The following is a 20,036-nucleotide window of genomic DNA, read 5'->3' on the forward strand; positions in this document are numbered from 1 at the left end:
ATTCCAGAACACATGTTGCCTTAGTCATACATACACTTTTCTAACTCAGTACATCCTTATGTCTGAACCTTCTTATCCCATACAATTAGGGAAGGACTAAAAAATTTGCTAGTAGAATGAACCAGCCTGTGCATCACAGCAGGATGTAGTCAAAGAAGGTGTTTAGTAGGTCACTTGTGTGTATATGCTGCTATCACAGCAAATGCAGGCCAGGCATGCTGTGCTAGCTGTGGCTCAATAGCTCACAGTCTGTAGAAGGTTCACTGTGCTGATATTGAAGTTTTATGCACATTCACTCTTTTAGCCTGTGTTGAACGTTCCTGCTCTGTCTGGCAGCATCCCTGAAGCAGAAGATGCTCTGGGAAACATCCTTCCTCAGGGCAGACAGTATTTAGCTCTTAATTTTTTATGTAACCAGAAACCGTATGTCTCAGTTTCTGTTTTACGATCACATCCTTGTCTTAGACCTAAATTTATCTATGTTCCACACCCGCCTCACTCAATGTTATTTACTGTATTTAATTCTCTATTATTATGTGAAATTATCCTTTCCAGGAATGCTGAATTGTGCCACTGAGGTTAGAGAAAATGCTGCTGTTTCTACTAGAGAAATTAATCCCGGATCACTTTAAGTTTCCTGCACTATTATTTTGTGTCCTGTATCTTGTAAGGAATCTGAAAGTAATGCTGGAAATTTAGAAGTATTTTATCTGCTTATCTCTCTTAATTGAATGAACACAACAGCATTTGTAGGTGGTGACAGCAATGACTAGATCAGCTTGAATTATTACTTCGTAAGTACTGGCTGTGTCTTTAATTCAGTATATGTTAGTGATAAACATAGTGCCTGTTCTGAGTAGAGAGGCAGCTTTCCTATATGATCCTGATACTAGATCCATGTGGGTAGATCTTTATCTTGTCCAGAATTGCGGTAAAGCTAGTAGAGATCTGCAGGGGCCAGTATGATTGAAGGCTGGATGCCTGGAAGATAGGTGGGTAGCATGAGGAGAGGTTGACAGGCTGCAACACCCTGTCATTAGTTTTGTAATATGTCTGGGCAAATGCAAGTGCCTGGATTTTGTGCTAGACTGAAGCTCCCATCCCAGCTAGTGTTCCCCAGTGCTCAGGTTTGTTGGGACAGAGGCCTACAGGAGGGCCGTCCCGAGGCAGCCAGGCTGGCTGGCAGTGGTGAGGATCCTGCCAGCCGTCCTCATCCCAGTTCCATGGTAAAGAGTCAAATCCCCCACTCCCAGTGGAAGCATTCCTGGGACATGTCTGCCAAACATCCAGCTCATGGCTGGAAATATCAATGTGCAGCAAAAGGGACCCTGAAGTGAGGATTTCTCAAGTGTTTCTGAAGAGGCCTGACTAAACCAACAAATATTCCCAGACATCTCCCAGGTCTAGGTGACAGTGTCATACTTTCTTCTCATTATTTGTTTTTAGTCCACTGAAGTTCTCATCCACGAATTGCTCTCTTGAGTGTTTTTAATTAACAAAACTAAATTTTGGCTAATACTGGATTTTTTCAATCCAAGTAAACCAGCTTAAAATGAAAAATAAGCTGAAGCTCTGGCAAACACATTCAGGTCAGCCCTTCACTAGATAAATTGTGTAACTTTGGTAAGGCTAGCCTCAAAGACTGGATCACAGTGCATAATATATTAAAAAATATTGGGAGAATTCCAGCATCCAGTATTAAGTGGGTAGTTGTAATTCCTGCAGGATAAAGAATGATAAAGAAACAAAATGCTTTAATCCTCCACAAATTTGTCTAACATTTAATCTAGCTACTAACCATATGATATTTCCTTTCTCAAGCAGTCTTAATTTGTTCTTATTTCTACTAATTAGGACTATAAAACTAAGGGAGAAAGTGGAAATCATCAGCAATTAAATTCACATTTCTTTGTAAAGCTATTTCTCATACATGACATTCATATTCAGAACTGTGCAGGAATCCTCAGTGCTTTCAGAGTAATTCACGTTTGCTCAGCGGGTCAGAGCACAATCATCACACTAACACTGTGAACTCCTGTAGCACCTTTCATCTGATCATCTCAAACCACAAAACAAAGACAATTTCATATTAATGAAGCCTTTAACAGTCTGGAAGCAGAATTCCCTTATGAGGCATAAGAAGGCAGTAACCATCTTTTCTCTCCAGTGCTTCCCCCTCCTATAAACATCCTCTCCATCTTTCCCAGGTCCAGCTCCATCCAGCTGTTCTTCAGTTAGTCCCCTGTGTCATCCAAGGCCCTGGGGCTCAGGCAGAAGGTTGTGTCTGCATCTGATAGGAAAGCAATGCACAGCTGGCTGTTGTCTGTCTCTTACTTTGGCTACGGATTTGATATTTGAATAAGAGAATCATGAGCTTTATGGATGATTTGCAGAGATAACCCGGTGCCTTGTACTGTTGTTACCAGAGCGAAAGCTCTGTTGATGGCAGCACAGCACTGGGACGTACAGCACTGCTTACAATAGTGTAGTGAGTGTTGTTCATCACTAGGCACATCACTACACAGTGTCTTAAGCTAAATCGCTCCAGTTAAATGAACGTATGTACAAAGAGACTGCGTTAACTAACCTTGCCAACATGATGATTTCATTATACGGCCAAAGCTGCTGTCCTCTGCTATCACACCCCTGTAGCGCACAGCCGTCATCATACCTGGTGCTCTTAAGCAGGGTAGGTAAAATGGAAGGAGATGTTGCAGTCATCCTGCAGGAATGCCAGGTAGCAGATCAGGCTGCAAGCAGTAGGTAAACTGAAGTCTCGTAACTGCACTGAGGCAAGGAAAGGCCAGAACAGCTAAAGAAGAGTAACTAAAGTGCTGCACATCAACCTTGTATCTTGCCTGGTAGTTACTTGTCTGTGTAATACCAGGTTACTCTAAAGAAACAGCCTTACCAAAATGACCAATGATGCCTTTATGTGGCTTGTCTGTTTCACACAGCAGGCCAACAAAACACCCTCATTTTCAATCTTCTATTTCAATCATTAAACTGTACTACTACCCTTTAATTAAAATTCTTCTCCCTTTGCTCTACCCTGAAATGGGTAATTAATTATCTCTTTGTAGAAATTGCTCTTAGTTGCCTGATGCTACCGAAACAGATTCTACCTCATAATTTTAAGTATGACCATAATGTCACATTATGTTCTCTTAAAATAGCAATAAAATTGTTTTTTCTAAGCCAGTGCTGCACAGCTTGCTCTTGCTGCAACTCCATTAGCTGCAGGCATATGCTGCTGCTGCAAAGAGGAAAGCAGGTCTGGAAAATGTCTCAGTTCAGTATGCATTTAGCTGTTCATATATATAACAATTCTCTTTGGAATGAGAATGGGCTTTTCACATATACTTAGGTGTTGTCATGTCTTGGAGCTTGAGCAGGACTTTGAATAAAAAGACTTTTGGTAAGAGAATTCAGGAGTTTCTCCTTGATTAAATATATGTATATGAAAGCATACAATTGGGTCATAGGCTGTCACTGTCTTCTGCCTCTAGGTTTAGAAGCCTTGGGCTGAAAATAAATCAGTTCTGAAAATGATCCTCAAATCTTCATTCCCAAATGCTGCATGGAAATATATGACTTCTTAGCTTTTTTGCCCAAATACACTATGATTCCTCCTTGAAGCCAGTAGAGGGTGTGCTCTCCATTTCATATTAGGATTGAATGTCTTTCTGCAAAGTAGTATCTAGCTCAAATTGAAGTTATCAATTAGCTTCAGGTATTATTGGGTGAAATGTTATGGACTGAGATACACAGCAAGTCAGGAAAGATGACAACAGGAGATGCTTTTTGAATTAAAAAAATCGATCAATCTCACTGCAGATCTCACAGTATATGGTCATTGTCTTCCTCTGTAGCTCAGCTATAAGCAAAGATGAAGCTTTGGACTCACTTCAGACTCTTGTTCTGAAGTCTCAGAGCCATATTAAAGTAAAATTTAGCAGAGACTGTACAGCTCTAATCTCAAGTCTTTTAGTCAGGAATGAGATCCTCTTTTTGAAAAGAAAACTCTTCTTGACCAAACCACTGCAAAGTCTACATCACTTGTAATTTTAGTGATGAAAGCATATCAGGAGGTCCTACAGCTTATGAGTCATCTCACAGGAATACTTAGAAGTCCCAAAGTAGATTACAGAATCCAGGGGTCTCAGGAATACTTCCCTGAACACTGACTCTGTCTTTAACAGCTCATTATCTAAGTAGGAAAGACAAAATATGCGATAAAGCAATGTTCTTCTCCCCAGTTAGCAGATGGGGAAGGGAATGATAGCAATTATGTTGCCCAGTTACAACATGAAGACTGTGGCAGAGCCATAAATTGAAACTAGAGCTCCTGGGTCTCACTCCAGATACGTAGAAGCAAGTCCCAAAACTTTAATTCTGTGGAACTGTCTTTCTGTTGACCCTTGGTCACTCAGGTACAGCTGTATGGCATAAGTTGGAGAGAGTGGTAGTCCTCTGCACCTGTCCATTCCTTGCTCTCTAGGAGGTTAAATAACTAATTTATCATGGGAAATCCAAGACACAGTAAACAGAAGTTGTTTTCAGTTCCATAGAAATAATTCTTTTATTTATTCATTTTCAGGAACATGTTTCCAGCCAATCTTGTTGAGGCCACATTCAAGCAGGTAAGTGGCTATATTCCTCTTACCACGAATGAGAGATGAGCCAGCATCACATAAAACATGTATCTTTGTAAAACAGAATCCAGATTCAGACATTGCATATTACTGCAGATACTGTTAGTACCTTCAGCATTTAAGAATTAATGAGTCCCTTTCCCTTAGCCTCAGCAGCCTTGGTATCTGAAGGCAAACCAAACAACCATAAAACGTACAGTGTGACTGGAGGATAGACATGCACACCTATGTCAGCTCCACCTCCACCTGAGGCCAGATCTTTGAGGACTTTGAGAAGGGTGCTGTAGGGAAGCAGAACAACTTACACCAGTATGCCTAGAGCATGGATTCTCCTACCACAGGTCTGCAGACACAGAATAGCTGGAGTCTCTTTAAGACCACACAGTAACACCCCACAAAGGAAGAACGGAATACCATGTCCAATTAAAGCAAAAAAATAATGTGTTCAGGAAGAATCTAATTACCTAGTTTGGAATTTGGCCAGAAAACCTAATCTAAAAGTTCTGAGTGAACAAGAGGCATGGCTATGTTTATTTCACCTGGGGGAATATTTCATAGAACCTTACCTCTGGTGAGACAGAGAGAAGGGCACTCAGAACCTATAAGTAGTCATTCCTGATTATGTCTTAGAGGAAAGTAGCTCTATCAGGAGGTTATGTGCTTGCTGCACAAAGATCTGTTTATGGGAAACTCTGATTTTATTATGCCTTTCCAAAAATTCAACTGGTTTTACAGATTTTAGCAGCATAGAGACAGGAGTTATCATTCTTCTTTTCATTCTTGTCCCTTTAACGTGCAGCCTGGTTGAAAGAGAGCACTTAGGAGGTCTCATTAAACTATTAATACCTGCTGGGATGTTATAATAAAACCTATTTTCTTTCAGTATCGCACCAAGAGTATTCCCATCATTAAATCTAACAAAGCATCATCAGAAAGCACCACTCGTCGCATTATAATATATGGAGTCCAGGATGAGAACGGATCCAATGTCCAGAATTTTGCCTTGGATATCACTCCCCCTCCTGAAGTGATTTACAAGTCAGAACCAGGCACCAGTGATGGCATGAATGTGCTAGGGATTGTGATATTCTCTGCCACAATGGGTAGGTTTCAGACATGTTTGTTTTGTAATAATCCAAGATCCATTTAAGAGAAAAAGATAGAGGTTGGGTCATTTGGTTTCTTGATTAATGTTTTTTAATTGCTTCTATCTAAACTTTGTGGTGAAAAAGGCAAGACCGCTACAGAGCTGTTCTCTCAACCTTTCAAAGATAAATCTTCAATATCCTTGATGACTTTTGTTCCATGCAGTTCTGTTTTCTGTGTAAGCACTTACATTCTTTTTGTTCTAATTTTTCTGGATTACTTTGAGCTTTTATTTATGAACCATTTTTTCCTGACTCTACAAAACACTAATACAGTGTGGTCAGAGGAGGTAGGAATTACTATACCAGGTCAGACCCATGGCCCCTCTGCCAATATTCTGTTTCACTCTCTGGACAGTAACAAAAATCCCAAAGTTACAAGAAATTCTGAAATAAAGTCTGTAGCAGACTTCCTTTCCAAAGCCCAAGAAGTTAGTACACTTCTAATGCCCAGAACTCCAGGTGTTGTATTACAGGAATAAAGAACTTCCCACACTGCTCTTGGTTCAGGGGGCATCAGGCTGAGGCAAGCCCCACTCTCATGGCTGGCCATTTCACCCCTGCAGCTGGCAGTCCAAGCAAAACCTGCTCCCAGACCAACTCCTTGGCTGATGTTCCCCTCAGCAGGCAGAAAATTACTTTAGCTCTGGAACTTGCCCTGTATGTTGTTCTTACCCGTTCTTAGTCACGTATTACCACAATTAGTGTAGAATATAAATGTTACTGTAAGAACCCAACTCAGATAACAAGTCTCAGTGATACCTTGAGTAAGTGAGCTACAAGGGCATATTGTTTTATCAGTTTTAAATCTATGGATCTTCTTTTTGATTGAAGCTTCTGGATTTTAGTTTTACCATCCTGCAATGCTGATAGTTATATACCATCTAGTAGCTTATCACAGTGGACTCTTAAGAGCTTCTATCTGGCTAATTTATTCAGTTTAACTTGCTGGAGGAACTAACTGGTGCCATGTGTGTTATATTATGTTTGTGGATTTGGAAGAGAGAATTTAAACAAACATGTCCCAGTTAATCATAAAGTTCTGATGATTTTTACAAGAAAATGCTGATCAAATTTTCCTTATCTAAATTTATTATTGGAAGTTAATCTGGTCAGCACAGGTAGTTCCATAAAACATCTTTGACTGTATTTATTATATTATGGTTCATACCAGCACAAGGGGTCAAAAATCAAGCCTGGCATTAGCAGATTTGTCTCTTTTTTTTTAGTTTCTCCAGTGGGTGGTATGCCATATGCAGCACTGCTGGAAACTGGCTGTTTGTAGTATTTTATAGTCAATTCTCAAAGTCGATGTCAGAGCGAACACTATTCCAGTCAAAAAGTGTTGGATATGAATGAATTAATTACTTGTGCTTATTAGGACCAAGGGCAATTATATACTTCTGAGCACAGAAGATCATTCATTGTCTTCCCAGAACTGAATGTATTACTTTCACCATGCCCCTAAGTCATGCTGGCCTGGGGCTCAAGAGATGGAAGCTGAGAGCTGGTTTCTTCCTGGCTGTCATACAGAAAATGTACTGCTGGTACTGCCACATACAGCATAGTCACAGCTGCTGGGTCACCTGTGACTGTATGAATCACAAACAAACCTGTGACACTAAACCCTCAAAGCTTGTCATCTACTGGTGACTATTTCAGCCTGTTGTTTTGGACAAAGGATGTTGTAGCCAAGCATTTATCACCGCCTTCAGCTTTCTGCACCCTCCAAAAAATGGAAGCAATGAAATAGGAGACATGTGGCTTGAATCTCTGTGAAAGAAGAGCATCCTTGCAAAGTTTTTATTTATTGCAAAAAGAATGTATACAGGCCTTGGTGCTTGGCACAGTTTTGCTCACTTTGGCTCAGTCGTATTTGCCCAAAGATCTTTTTACACCACTTTGGCACAGAAAAACAGCATTAGGGTGGGTATGAGTTCTTATTACTGCCTTGCTGCTGGGCTCAGCTGTGATTAGCTATACTACCTCTTGTCACACAGTGGCAGGAATTGCTGTTAGAGATTATGACAAGTAGCTAAGAGTTGAGTCATCTGCTCTTTTTTTCTTGGAGGTGTACACATTATTTATTCATTACAAGGGAAGTGTTTGCACTGAAATGGAACTTGGTACATCAGGGCTGCAGACAGGAGGACCCCCAGTCCTGCCCACTCCCCTGTCTGTCCCCACCAATAGCCACATGCTTAGGTAGGACAGTGTTTTAAAGAGCAAATTTAAGTTATTCCTGTAAAATAAGAGAAAGTGTTACTTCTTTTTTGCATTATACAGAATTAGAAGTTCAGAATCCTATAAAACTGCCACCAACAAGGCTAAAAAAGCCGCACTATATTTCATGTCCTGTTACCAAAGATGAGCAACAAGCTTAATAAAAAAGTGTTGTTTTCTGACCTAAAAGTTACAGTTTAGATGAATATTAACAGGCTTATAAACCCACATCTTGAAAGCACTGTTATTGTGAAATCCCTGGATAAAACAGCTGAAAGCCTCCCTCCCTGTCTCGGGAGGGGATTGTCCTGGAAGCGGTGCTGCCTGAGACCTGGTTCACAAGAGCAGATGTGGTTTCTGAGGGACACAGCCCAGGCTCCAGCTCAAACCAAGTACACTGCATATCCAGAGCAAGTGGCAGCATGCACCCCATTCATAGCCCCCTGCTTCCTTATGAAACCCCTTCAAAGGCAGTCTCGGTGCAGCTAGCTTTTGAAGTGCTTCCTTGAGCAATTAACTCGATCACTTATAATCCTTTCAGGGAGTGATGGCAGAAAATTAATAAAATAGGAAAATTATGTCTATTTATATGCATTATTGGAAACTAACACTGTCTGGAGAATATATGGTTAGATGACATATCCCAGAGTTGTATTCTATTCCTTTCTGAGCACTGGGTGCACATAAATGAGATTTATTTTCTTTCTCCTTCACTGGTTAGTCTGTATAGCAGTTTGGCCTTTCTTCACAGGAACTTGCATTTTGTTATCTCCTCAAGTTTGCAAAGCCTGACTGATTATGAGGGTTCGTTGTTGTTATGTAGGCACATATCTACTAAAAATAGGATGGACACCCCCCATATTACCTTCCCGTTAGCAGGACAAACCTCAATACTGACTTTACCCCAGGAGTCTCAGGGATGCTGCCCAGTTATACACAGTGCACAGCAGTAAGGCAGACTGCAGGCAGAAATAGCTTCATTCATCAGAAAAATGTTTTTCAGTTTGTCTTCTGTGGATCCCTCAGAGCAGGTAAATCCTTCTCAGGGCTCTATGCAAGATAGTTAAGGAAACAGGCTTGCTACCAGGGGGGCTAAATCTACAGCACAAAAGTACATCCACAGGGAAACTTTCTGGGAACTGCAAACAAAAAAACACTCAGCCAGGGGAGAGAGCCCTCTATGGAGACAAAGCACAAGGCTGTGGCCAGGCTCCCCTACGCTCTCGTTGTGTTTGTGTAAGGTGAGGTTTTCAAGTAGCATGTCTGTTTCAACAGCACAAAGGTCCAGTCATCTCCCACTTAGTTCACTCTGAATTACAGCAGGGAGGGAAAGCGGTGGGGATTTGCATGAAGGCATCTGAGAAATTGAACCTGAATGCCTTTGTTTGCAGGTATAATGTTGGGAAGAATGGGGAACAGTGGTGTTCCTTTGGTCAGCTTTTGCCAGTGTTTAAATGAATCTGTCATGAAGATAGTGGCAGTTGCTGTTTGGTAAGTAACTGTTTTAGTAAGAAAATCAATATTTTTTAAAAACAGTAAGAAAAATCAACAGAAGAGGATGCACAGAAATGCCATAAACTTCTTTCTAGGGAAATAAATGAGGGTGTGCAATCCTTAGCTTTGCGGGGCCTCAGCATCTGAAGGAAACATACACACATATCCTGTCCCTGGCTTGTACTGTCATTTTGACAGAGGCATCCTGTATATTGCTTACAAATAATGAAACACGGTATAGCTACATGGATGTGTGCTGTATGCACTTAGGAGCACTGTGACTCCTCAGGCAAGCCAAGAGGGGTTATAAGACATCCAGCCCACATAAGGGAGAAGCCTGCTGAGATCCTTGAGCTGGTACTTCCATCCCTCACAGCACTGCTTAGCTAGAAATACTAGCCTGGCTTCACCTTGCTCAGGAGAGGGCTGGGCTCTTGTGCTGACGTGACTGTACTGTTGTTAGCATGGTTGCTGCTAGCTTGGCTATCTTTGCACTGAACAGCACAGTGAAGATGATATACTCAGAGTGCTTGCCACTAGGGTTGTCTCCAAGTCAATAAAATAGTCCTCAATGAACCATCCTAGGACATGTCACTTAGGAAAAGCCTTCAGAGCAATCCTAAATTACATTGAGAGACAGCTAGACCTGCCAACCCACCTGCCCCAAAGATCAGAGAAATAGTAGGTGACTGCCAACAGCAAACACTATTCACTCAGCGTCTTCCCCACCCTTCAGAATGTCCCGCAATGTGGTTAAGCCCGATGGGGGAGGGATCCCACTACCAGCCCTCAGCCTTTGTTTCCTTCTACCTGGCCCAGTCTGACTGAGCTGGGTCAGGGAATGATCACTAGGTTAGATGGGTCCAAGGGGGTAGTAATTTCCAGAAGGATGAGGGGGAAGTGCCAAGTCTCTAAAGATGGCACAGCTGCCAGTGGAAGATGGCTTGATGCCCCCATATTTTATTTTTCTTTTAATCTTAAACTCTTTCAGCACCCATGGCTTTATGTCTAGCCATGCACAGAAGCACAACAGTTTTGATAAAGCGCCTATCCCACATCCAGTCCAGAGGAAGTTCAGAAACTAATGAATCTTCTGCCTGTCTATCTGCCCTGAATCAAATTCCAAGGCAGTCCAAGAGCATGTCGAATGCATATTGGTTTTTGTCCTATGTCTTCCAAAGGCAACATAAACATTTACTTAACAGCGTCCAACTAAAATCCATGAACAGTCACACAAGCACAAGCACATGAGCAGAGCTTAGGATTCATTCCCCCTCACCCCAGTGAATGACCTGCCTTAAGCTAAAAAGTCAGAGTGCCTTCAGAACGAAAACATTTTAAAGTCATTCCTGACCAGCACCGTAACCTCAGCTGTGCTGAGGAGTACCCGACATAAAAGTGTTTAGCCCAGTGCTTTGGGCACGTTCCTCAAGTGTGAGATGAGGGGCTTAGTCTGATAAAACAACTGAACTCAGCTGTGTTGCTTCCAGATGGGTTGCTGTTACTGGACTGCTGCTGAAAGTACAAGGCTTTCCCATCTCATACTGTTTGATGGAAGTGAGCTATCTCCTAATAATGACTGTCTTTCTTTTTGCTCAGGTATTTTCCATTTGGAATTGTGTTCCTAATTGCTGGTAAAATCTTAGAAATGGATGACCCTTCAGCCATTGGGAAGAAACTGGGTTTCTATGCCATTACGGTGGTTTGCGGCTTAGTGGTACATGGGCTGTTTATTCTGCCAATGATGTACTTCTTTATCACCAAGAAGAATCCCATTGTCTTCATCAGAGGGATTCTTCAAGCCTTGCTCATTGCTCTGGCCACGTCCTCCAGGTATAATAAAGTTTCTAGACAGATGCAATAAAATACTTGCTAGATCCTTACTACAGCTTTCTCTTGGGAACACACTATAGCTGTACTGGAGCAGATATATTTGTATCTGAACAATGGCCTCTGTCCAATTCACTGGTATATTTGTAAAAGATGTGTCTCTCAACATTTGGAAGTTATGTGTGGGAGTCATTTGACAGTAATATTTGTCACATTGTTTTCCCTCAGTTTAAAAATATTGGACAAAATTGTTTTTTCTTAGAGGACTAGAAAGGAAATAAGGGTATTTTTCCATAAAAACAAACATTGCACTTTCACAAAGTTAATATATATAAGGGATACACAGTTTGTCCAGACTTCATTTTTTATATTATTGGAGACCCTCCTAGTTCGGTCGTATGAAAATGTTTTACCCTTTCTACTCATGTTAGCCTTTGTTTCTTGGTACATGAAGAAGAGACTGTGGTTGCAAGCTATTGTCCAGCACTAGGAAAGTATTTAGCTGTTCTGCTCAAGGAATAATAGTTTTTGCATGCCTTTTAGGGCGAATGTACAATGAGTTTTAACCATAGCTGAACAAAGATACAGTGAAAATGGGAAACAGCTTGTGAACTGGTTATGAAAATTACTCCCAACACAGATAGACTGGTTTGTGAGAAGAGCTTGAAAGGGCTGGAATTGACTTGCATGGAGTGGAGACAAGAATGACAACTAAAATAACATCTCTGAGTAGCCGATATAATGAAAACACTGTTTCATGGCATCTGTGGCTGGAGGCTTGTTACTCTGAAGTAACAAGAGCAGCTATACCTACCACGCTTCTGCAGTAATTAAAGCCACAGTACAAGCAGAAAATGCCAGGTAAATCGGTCTCTGTAGCACATCTTACATATTTATTATTTCTACTGTCAGCTGTAAAGGAAGAGAGCTAAAAAAAGGAAAATATACCTTTCTTTTAACTAATTTTTGCTTTTAGATTTTTTTAAGTTGTTATTGCTGTTTTACAGCGAGACTGGAAAATACTAAATTCTTATCCAGGTTTTGAAATTATGACAGCTAGTGACAAATGCCTACCTACCTCTACCTAATTTACACTTCGAATTAGTAGTTAGTACAAAATCAATGATAAATTGGGAACATTTATTTATAAAAAAAACATAATGAGAAATTAAAAGGCTTTATTAACCCCAAAATATTTATTCTAATTAACAATAATCACTGAGGAGTGCTTCATCTAGTTATACTTAAATACTGATTCCTTATAACAATTTCTGCATTAAGTTGAGCTCTGATGAGTAATATATCTTTTCAGGGCTTCAGTATTGTACCAGCTTCTTATCCCTTGTGCATCTAATCTCACTTTTCTCCATAATTTCCCAAATTCCTTGAGGAAGAATTCACATAATCTCTCCTACAATGGAGTGACCCACTTAGCAATAAAGTGCATTTGTAATTGGTGGGATTACAGAAGGAAAAGGCAGGAATGACATAGAGATAAAAAGTTCTGGGAAAACAGTCAAACAAATATTGATTTAAATAACTTCTTTTTAATTGTCTAATAAGGGCCATTATGTAATCAGTGCATGTGGCTTTGCACAGGGCACCACCACTGATAAATAATGACGTGATTTTTGCAGAATTCTGGAAATCTTCTGCGAATTATCTAAGCAAATAAATACACAGAGAAGTAACAATGTGAATTCCCTGAACTCAGAATAGTTTATGTCATTCATTTTTGCTATAAACTTCTGCAAAGCTTATTTTCGTTGCAAAATATTGCTTTGCAATGCAGTAATTACCATTAATGCCAAAAGAGAAATAATCTGTATTTTACTGAAGGGACAATGAAAAAGAGAAAACATAAGTTGTAGTAGACCTGTACCAGACTTGAGAAAAGAGCCTAAAACTTTTATCCCCGGGCCATTAGCCTAATTAGACTCATCATAGTTCTAGTGAGGTCCAATAAGGTAATTTGGGGCAGGAAGGTCAGATGCAGATGGCCATTGCTCTTGTGAACATATGTACAGTATATTCAGGAGAAGCAGAGCAGGGTAAGCAGGTAGGAGTAAGCAGAGCAGAAGGAATGTAGAGGAATTAAAATAAAGGAGAGGAGGGAATCATTATTGCAGTACAGTTTGAAGGTATTGGCTTTTCACTGTGTTTCATTTTACAAGGTGTTTTATATATAACAGTTTGCTCCAAAATTACCTATAAAGAGCAACATACTGTGAAATACAAAGTCAAGAAAAAAATATGTTCTGAGTGGTGTTTTCTACTTTAATTAGGCTTAAATAATTAAAGCAATTGTTTTATTAGGACGTAAAAGGTTTGTAGCTTGAGATGTCGTCACATCACCCGATTCAAGTAAGATGCTAATTTTGCACTCAAAGATGTTAGTGTTGGAAAAGGCTCATCAGGTTCACATTTGACACACTTGACTATCTGCCCTGCTTCTGTAAGAATTCTGTTTCTGAAGAACATTCTTGCTGACAACTCAGGTTTTTTAATCTGTGCCATTCCATTAATTCTCTTTTTCTAGAAAAAGAGAATTTTTCTTAAAAGTCTAATCTGTTCTTTTTTCTTTTTAGATAAAAAAAGAGACAATTTTGTTCTTCATTCTACCTTTAGCATCTATAGAAGCGTTTGTCCTTTTCTCTTCTTTTCTATTAATAAGCAACAAAAATAACCAACTTTTCACCAGTATAGATCCCTTTATCAAAGGAGGTTTAATCAAGACTTAATCGAGACTTAGAAGATCAGTATATATTCCACCATTTTAAAAAACAGATTACTTATTATTCCCCGTTTTGTATCAGCATTGCATTTTGATTTTATAGCCGATTTATTAGTCCTTACTAGTCTGGAAACTTTCAGGGCTTGTGCTTGTTTCATCATTGGATCTCATCTCCTTACTCTGTCTCTAGCTCTGAGAATATCAAGCCACTTTACAATCATGAAGGGCCCTCTTTGCAGTTCATAATACATGCAGGCCCAGATTGCTTGTGGTATATTTCAAGGTTAGGAGTGTTCCAATGCCAATATCATCAATCATAGTAATAAAACAAAAAGGCAGACATGATATGTAGTAATCAAAATACACAACCAGATCTACAAAGGTATGCAGGCATTTTGATTCCCCTGTTTTATATGAGTGCCTAAGTTATATTAGTACTTGGAGAAAGTCCAACAATGGTTGGTTTGAGAATTTTTAGATCACTTCTATTTTTTCTCAGTTACTTGCAGAAGCATAAGGCAAGAACATGAACACTCTTTAGGAAATGTGAAAGCAAAAAAAGAATTGCATATTACAGTGACTGTCATTGCAAAGCTTAACTTTTAGGCAACTTTCAACCATGTAGGATGCCTGTGATTCATCTAGGAACTCAGCTTCTAGAAAAAAAGCCCCCAAAACCAACGTGGTAAGGAGAGCTAGGCAGGCATCAGGCATAGCTATAAAGGAAAATTCTCAACCTACAGAACTGGTGAGAGAGAGTGTCTGTCTCTGCTGAGTCTTTCCAAGGTAAACCAATCCTTACTTAAGGTTTTCTCTGGCCCCATTTCTTTACCCCAAGCTGACGTGAGAGTGCCCACTGACAGCAGGGAATGAACAGGAAATTCAGCTTTCCCTTAAACCTGCACTGACTTTGACTTTCCTGGGCTCTGACTCCCAGGAGAAAGACCATCTCCTAGGGATATTGAGTATTCAAGATAGTACTGTCTTCCCTTCCACTGTGCAAGGAATAATTAGATATTTATAGGGCCAGAGAAAGTATAGTTCAGGATCAGAGTGCTGGCACCAGCTGGCAGCTCAGCCTGTCAAGAATCACCAGCAGGACTTGCTACCAGAAGGGATTTAGTATCTTTATTGTCAGAAGATAATGTACCACCAAAGTTAAAGTGAGTCCTGAGGAAAGGCTCTGAACTTACAGATTTGGGGCTTGGACGTGTTTGACAGATTCAGCTCTATTTGCCCCTTCTTACCAGTATGTATATTTTGCAAATCCAACACATGCCCAACATGGTTTATAATGTCTTTCTGCTCAAATAGCAGTGCCTTGTCTAGAGATAGCTGAACTTTTCACCTTCATTACACTGAAAGGAATGGATACTGCACATAACTGAGCTGTTGCCAAAAGAACATGCACAAATAATTGGGGCTGGACAGGAGAGCTGCTTCTCCTGACAGTCAACACATCTGCATTTGGTTAAATAATACTTGCCACAGGGGCATTATATAACACTCATAATGCGGGTATTGGATTTTCAGATAGTCTTAGAGGGGAACAAAGAGTTGGTTTTAAGTGTACTGGTGTGTTTCTTGCAGATGTTTCTGTGTCAGTTTATGTCTATATCTAAAGATAGTAAGAAAGCCACAGATTGGTGTCCTGATATTCATTCCAGCTAATCTGCACCTGTGGAGAGCTTTCTTTTAGCTTAAAAAGTCAAACTGCAAGAATCAAAAACAATACCATGTACAAAACCCAAGAATGTAACACAAGGGAACTTGAAAGCCACTAACCAGCTGACCCATGGCAATGATTTTACTTATTCTGAACATTATTTCAATCCATTTCCCTTTAGCAAAAGGTTCTACACCCCATTCTTAGTCCCTTTATATTTCTTCAGAAATCCCGATCATAGCAATATTTTGGTTTGCACAGACATTACTGGAGAGGCATGAACAGAGAAGAAGATCTCTTATTCCTTTGGTGCATCATTTAGGACACAATGAACTCAATCCCTACAACTATCACCAAGTCCCTGCACCAGTCACCTGGCCAGCCAGCCCCTGAAGCCAATCCCTTGGCCCCAGTAAGGTCTGGCTTTGGCAATAGGCACCCACAGTGATGTACATGGCTCCTCTTTACCATATCAGTAAGGTGTGTACAGCGCATGCTGTCATTGCCCACCTTGCCCTGCTCTGTGGTGGTCAGGCCACATAGCTGTGGATTTCCAACTTGCTGCTTTCTCCCCCTGGCATCACCCCTGATCTTGTCACCTCTTACTGTATTGAAAAAGCAGTATTTGTCCTACAGGCAAAATTCTTCTTGATTTTAGCTTTCCTCATTCCAATGGCATGAGGGAATTTTATTTTTCTAGGTCATCTTTCCATATAATTAATGAATTAATGCAGCATCTTCTCAGTGGTACATCCCATCAAAAGATGCAATTTTCATCTTCTTTGAAGACAACAGATAAAACATGAGTTTTTCAAGGTTTTGCTGCTTATGAAACACTGACATCTTGGCCACTGCACAATGTAAATTAAAGGCAGATTTAGCAAAAGGGAGATGAGATCAGTTTGTTGATTTTTTGGAGCAAATATCAAAATGTATTTGAATGATAAGATAAACAGAGCAGGCTGAACAGCTGTTCTTCCACGGTGACTAGCTGTCTTTGTGTCTTACACTAGTAAGAGCTTGGCCTGATCCAGCATTAGCTTATGCTCAGTCTCTGCAGCTGCAGCATTTTATCCCAAAATAGAGATAAGACTCTGAAAATATATTTTTAATTGTTGGAGTTAGTGGTGAGCGAAGATACCTCTCCTCTTAGCTGAAAGCTTTAGGACAGTTTTTAAAAGACTTAACAAATTAAGATCAGTGGTTTAGAACATTTTTTCCTCCTAATAAATGTTACATGTCATGCTTCCATGTTACTGCTCCACTGTTTAACACTGGATAAAGCAGCTTTCAAGAAAACAAACTTCACCTAATTTAACTGGAAAGAGAAATTAAAGTATTTATTTGAGAATGTTTTTTTCTTTAGCCATTGAAATTATATATTGATATAACTTAAAAATGACAGTAGGAACATTTTTTTTCTTTGCCACTTGTAAATAACCAACAGCCAAAGCCTTAAATGAAACGTATTTTCTGATATGTGCCAGATCATACATTATGAGTAAAAAAGAATCATTATTGAACAGGACAACCTCTCCTAGGATACTCCACATAACTTTTGTCACTTGTATTCAGGAAATGTTCATTCAGATTGAAACAGGTGCCAAAAGAGTAATCACGGATGTAAAGTAGCAATCTTGCAAGAGCAGGCTTTAAAAAGTCTGATTGGGCCAATCCAGGCTGAGAGGGGACAAAACTGATTTCTAACAATACGTGTTGTAATAGCTGGACTGATTTGTGCAAGGAGAAATGTATAAAGCACATAAAAGCCAATTTAGTGTAAACTGAAAAGAGAGCTAGATCATAAGTTAAATTTCTCATTGGAACAGTGAATTTTGGAAAGCTTTTTAATGGGAATAGTTAGGACAGAAAGTCTACTAGCTCTAAGATGCGGTGTCATAAATTTGAGTGAGACTGTATGTAGTAGTTGCCTGTGCTAGGAAGGAACAAGGATCTGTGACCTGGAAATTCGCTTCCTTTCACTACCTTGCACAATGTTTTTCATCATCATTGCATTTATATTCTGCCCATTTTTTTAATTACAATATTTACTAAACAACAAAGTCAACATCTAGTTATGTGCCCCAGGAATTTTACTTCTAACAGAGCAAAATTAAAATGAAAGAAGCACATGACTCTCTGTGAGATAATGCACAAGTTTAGAAGTTGAATTCTTGCAAAAAGTGTGTCATACATTCCACTTATGACAGTGGCATGGATTTTGCTGGTTGTGCTATTGGTATTATGGGATCATTTTTCACAATCTTTATCACATCTCATCCAAATTGGAGATGTCATTTAGTTAAAATTTGCACATTTCACAGCTCAGCTCTCTGCCCTCGGAACAGGAAGACTTTTAGGTTTAAAATTCTGGCATTTCAAAGTGTGGCCAAGGTGGAAAAGGACTTGGAAGATTACATTTTTCACCTCTTTTTCCCACAAAGAAATGAGACAGGGTTTTGTTACAGAAAAGCCAAATGGCTGAGGAAAGACTCTCTTTAAAAACAAGTAACCCTCCACAACTGAAGCAGCTTCAGGGAAGGAAGACAATGAATAGTAAGTTTAGTATTTGCTTCCTGGCCATGCCTATAGTTAAGAACATCTAGATGGGTTACTGTGGTAGACTGCTCCTAGCTACAGCTACACCAGAGGTTTCAATTCTACATTATCTGTGAGCCCCAGCCTCACCTTTTTATTTTATGAACATTTTATGGTAAACAAGACATAGAGGATTTCAGTCATTCACAAATGAATGTGTGAAAAATTATAGATATGCCCAAGACAGAACTGACTTCTAATGTGTAGTTTGGTGAGTATGCTTTGCTGTGTTTGTTTTTCAAAGTAAATATTGATTAAATATTAGGACTGCCAGAATGAAAAAGTTGAATATACTCCAGTTACCAGAGGTAATCAGATTTCTATTGCTTCCTTGACCTTTCGGTTTATTTGAATACTTAGAGAATTACTTTTGTCCAGATTTTGGTGTCAGTGACTGCCAGTCTGTAGTAAATTATTCACCAGTCAGATTTATAAGGTTATAGACAACAGAGGCGTAGTAATGAAAGCACAGACTTCTCTCGTTCTGTGTGTTTCTATTGCAGGAAGCTACTTTTCCTTTCCAAATGCTGTTACTTTCCTCAAACAACAGCTCGCACAAATACAAAATGACAACTCCTACTCATGGAAACGTTTTGCTAATGCATTCCTGCACACTTGAGGTTATGATTTCAGAGCTTTCAGAATCTCTCCGTGATTTTGTAGGTCACATATAACAACTGAGAAAGAATTTGTAGATCAAATGTGTTATCCTCTGCTGGGAATAGATAATGGTCATTGTAAGATTTAGCTATCAGAGCCACGTTGCTGATGTGAGGCTCACAACACACAGCAACTGAGCAATCTGAACTGTACAAATTAGTGGAAAGACACCTGTATTTCATGACTCGGAGCGTGTTGATCACAAGAGAACACAACATTAAAGACCTTAGTATCATGATACTAATATTTCCCCTTTAATTACTTATTTCTTTAAAGAGGTAACTTTGGAATAATTTTGAAGGAGTTTGCTATTTTACATCTATTTAAATAGTCTCAGATACTGAGCAGTATATTAAAATGAGTATCATAACAATGAAAATATTTTGCCATTTGTATATTTTCTCCAGTGCTATTGCTTATTTTCCATAACAGACTGGCGTGCCATAAAAAATATCCCCTCACTCTTTTGCATGCAGTTTAATTTCTCATGACATGTTAGTGAATGTGACACTTTATGGTAACACAGAGAATGTTACAAAAAGGCTGATAAAATAGAAAGATAAACATGTTTAGGTATGTTACTATTTTAAAATGCATGCATCTTATTGAAAACGAGGAAATTCATGACCAGATATAATTTAATTAACTGTCTTAGTTAATGAAAACAAAATTAAATTTGTTTTAAAGGCAATATGAAATTGAGCGTTAAAGTTTGGAAGGGGTCAAGCTCATTTTAAAACGGATACCTGTCAAACAGTCTTATACCATTCCACTCCATTCCATAAAATTCCACACACATACACGTTTATCTCTCATTTACATATGTACATATGTACACACATGTATGTGTATGTATACACATGACCTGCAATTATGTGATTGTTATACGATCACACAAGGGACATAGGCAGATCTGTCCCAGACTGGAAATGAGACTGTATATTCCTGAATACAGAAACTTGGTCTGTAGCTTTCATTTTCAGCTGTGCTATTGATAAGATCTTTGCCTAAGCCCTTGCAGTAATAAGCAT

The 20,036-nt window shown here is 39.5% G+C and overlaps 1 protein-coding gene across 2 annotated transcripts in view; it reads left to right on the plus strand.

Moving 5' to 3' along the window:
* Positions 1–20,036, plus strand: part of SLC1A7 (solute carrier family 1 member 7) — a 57,911-nt gene that overhangs the window by 25,947 nt on the left and 11,928 nt on the right. For both annotated transcript variants that reach the window (XM_009506785.2, XM_064455068.1), the window contains 4 exons: positions 4,601–4,643; positions 5,539–5,758; positions 9,415–9,514; positions 11,117–11,350. In XM_009506785.2, the coding sequence (XP_009505080.1) occupies positions 4,601–4,643; positions 5,539–5,758; positions 9,415–9,514; positions 11,117–11,350 (597 nt within the window). The remainder of the gene's footprint in view (positions 1–4,600; positions 4,644–5,538; positions 5,759–9,414; positions 9,515–11,116; positions 11,351–20,036) is intronic.

The sequence above is a fragment of the Phalacrocorax carbo genome, chromosome 6, assembly GCF_963921805.1.
Source record: "Phalacrocorax carbo chromosome 6, bPhaCar2.1, whole genome shotgun sequence".
Lineage (NCBI taxonomy): Eukaryota > Metazoa > Chordata > Aves > Suliformes > Phalacrocoracidae > Phalacrocorax > Phalacrocorax carbo.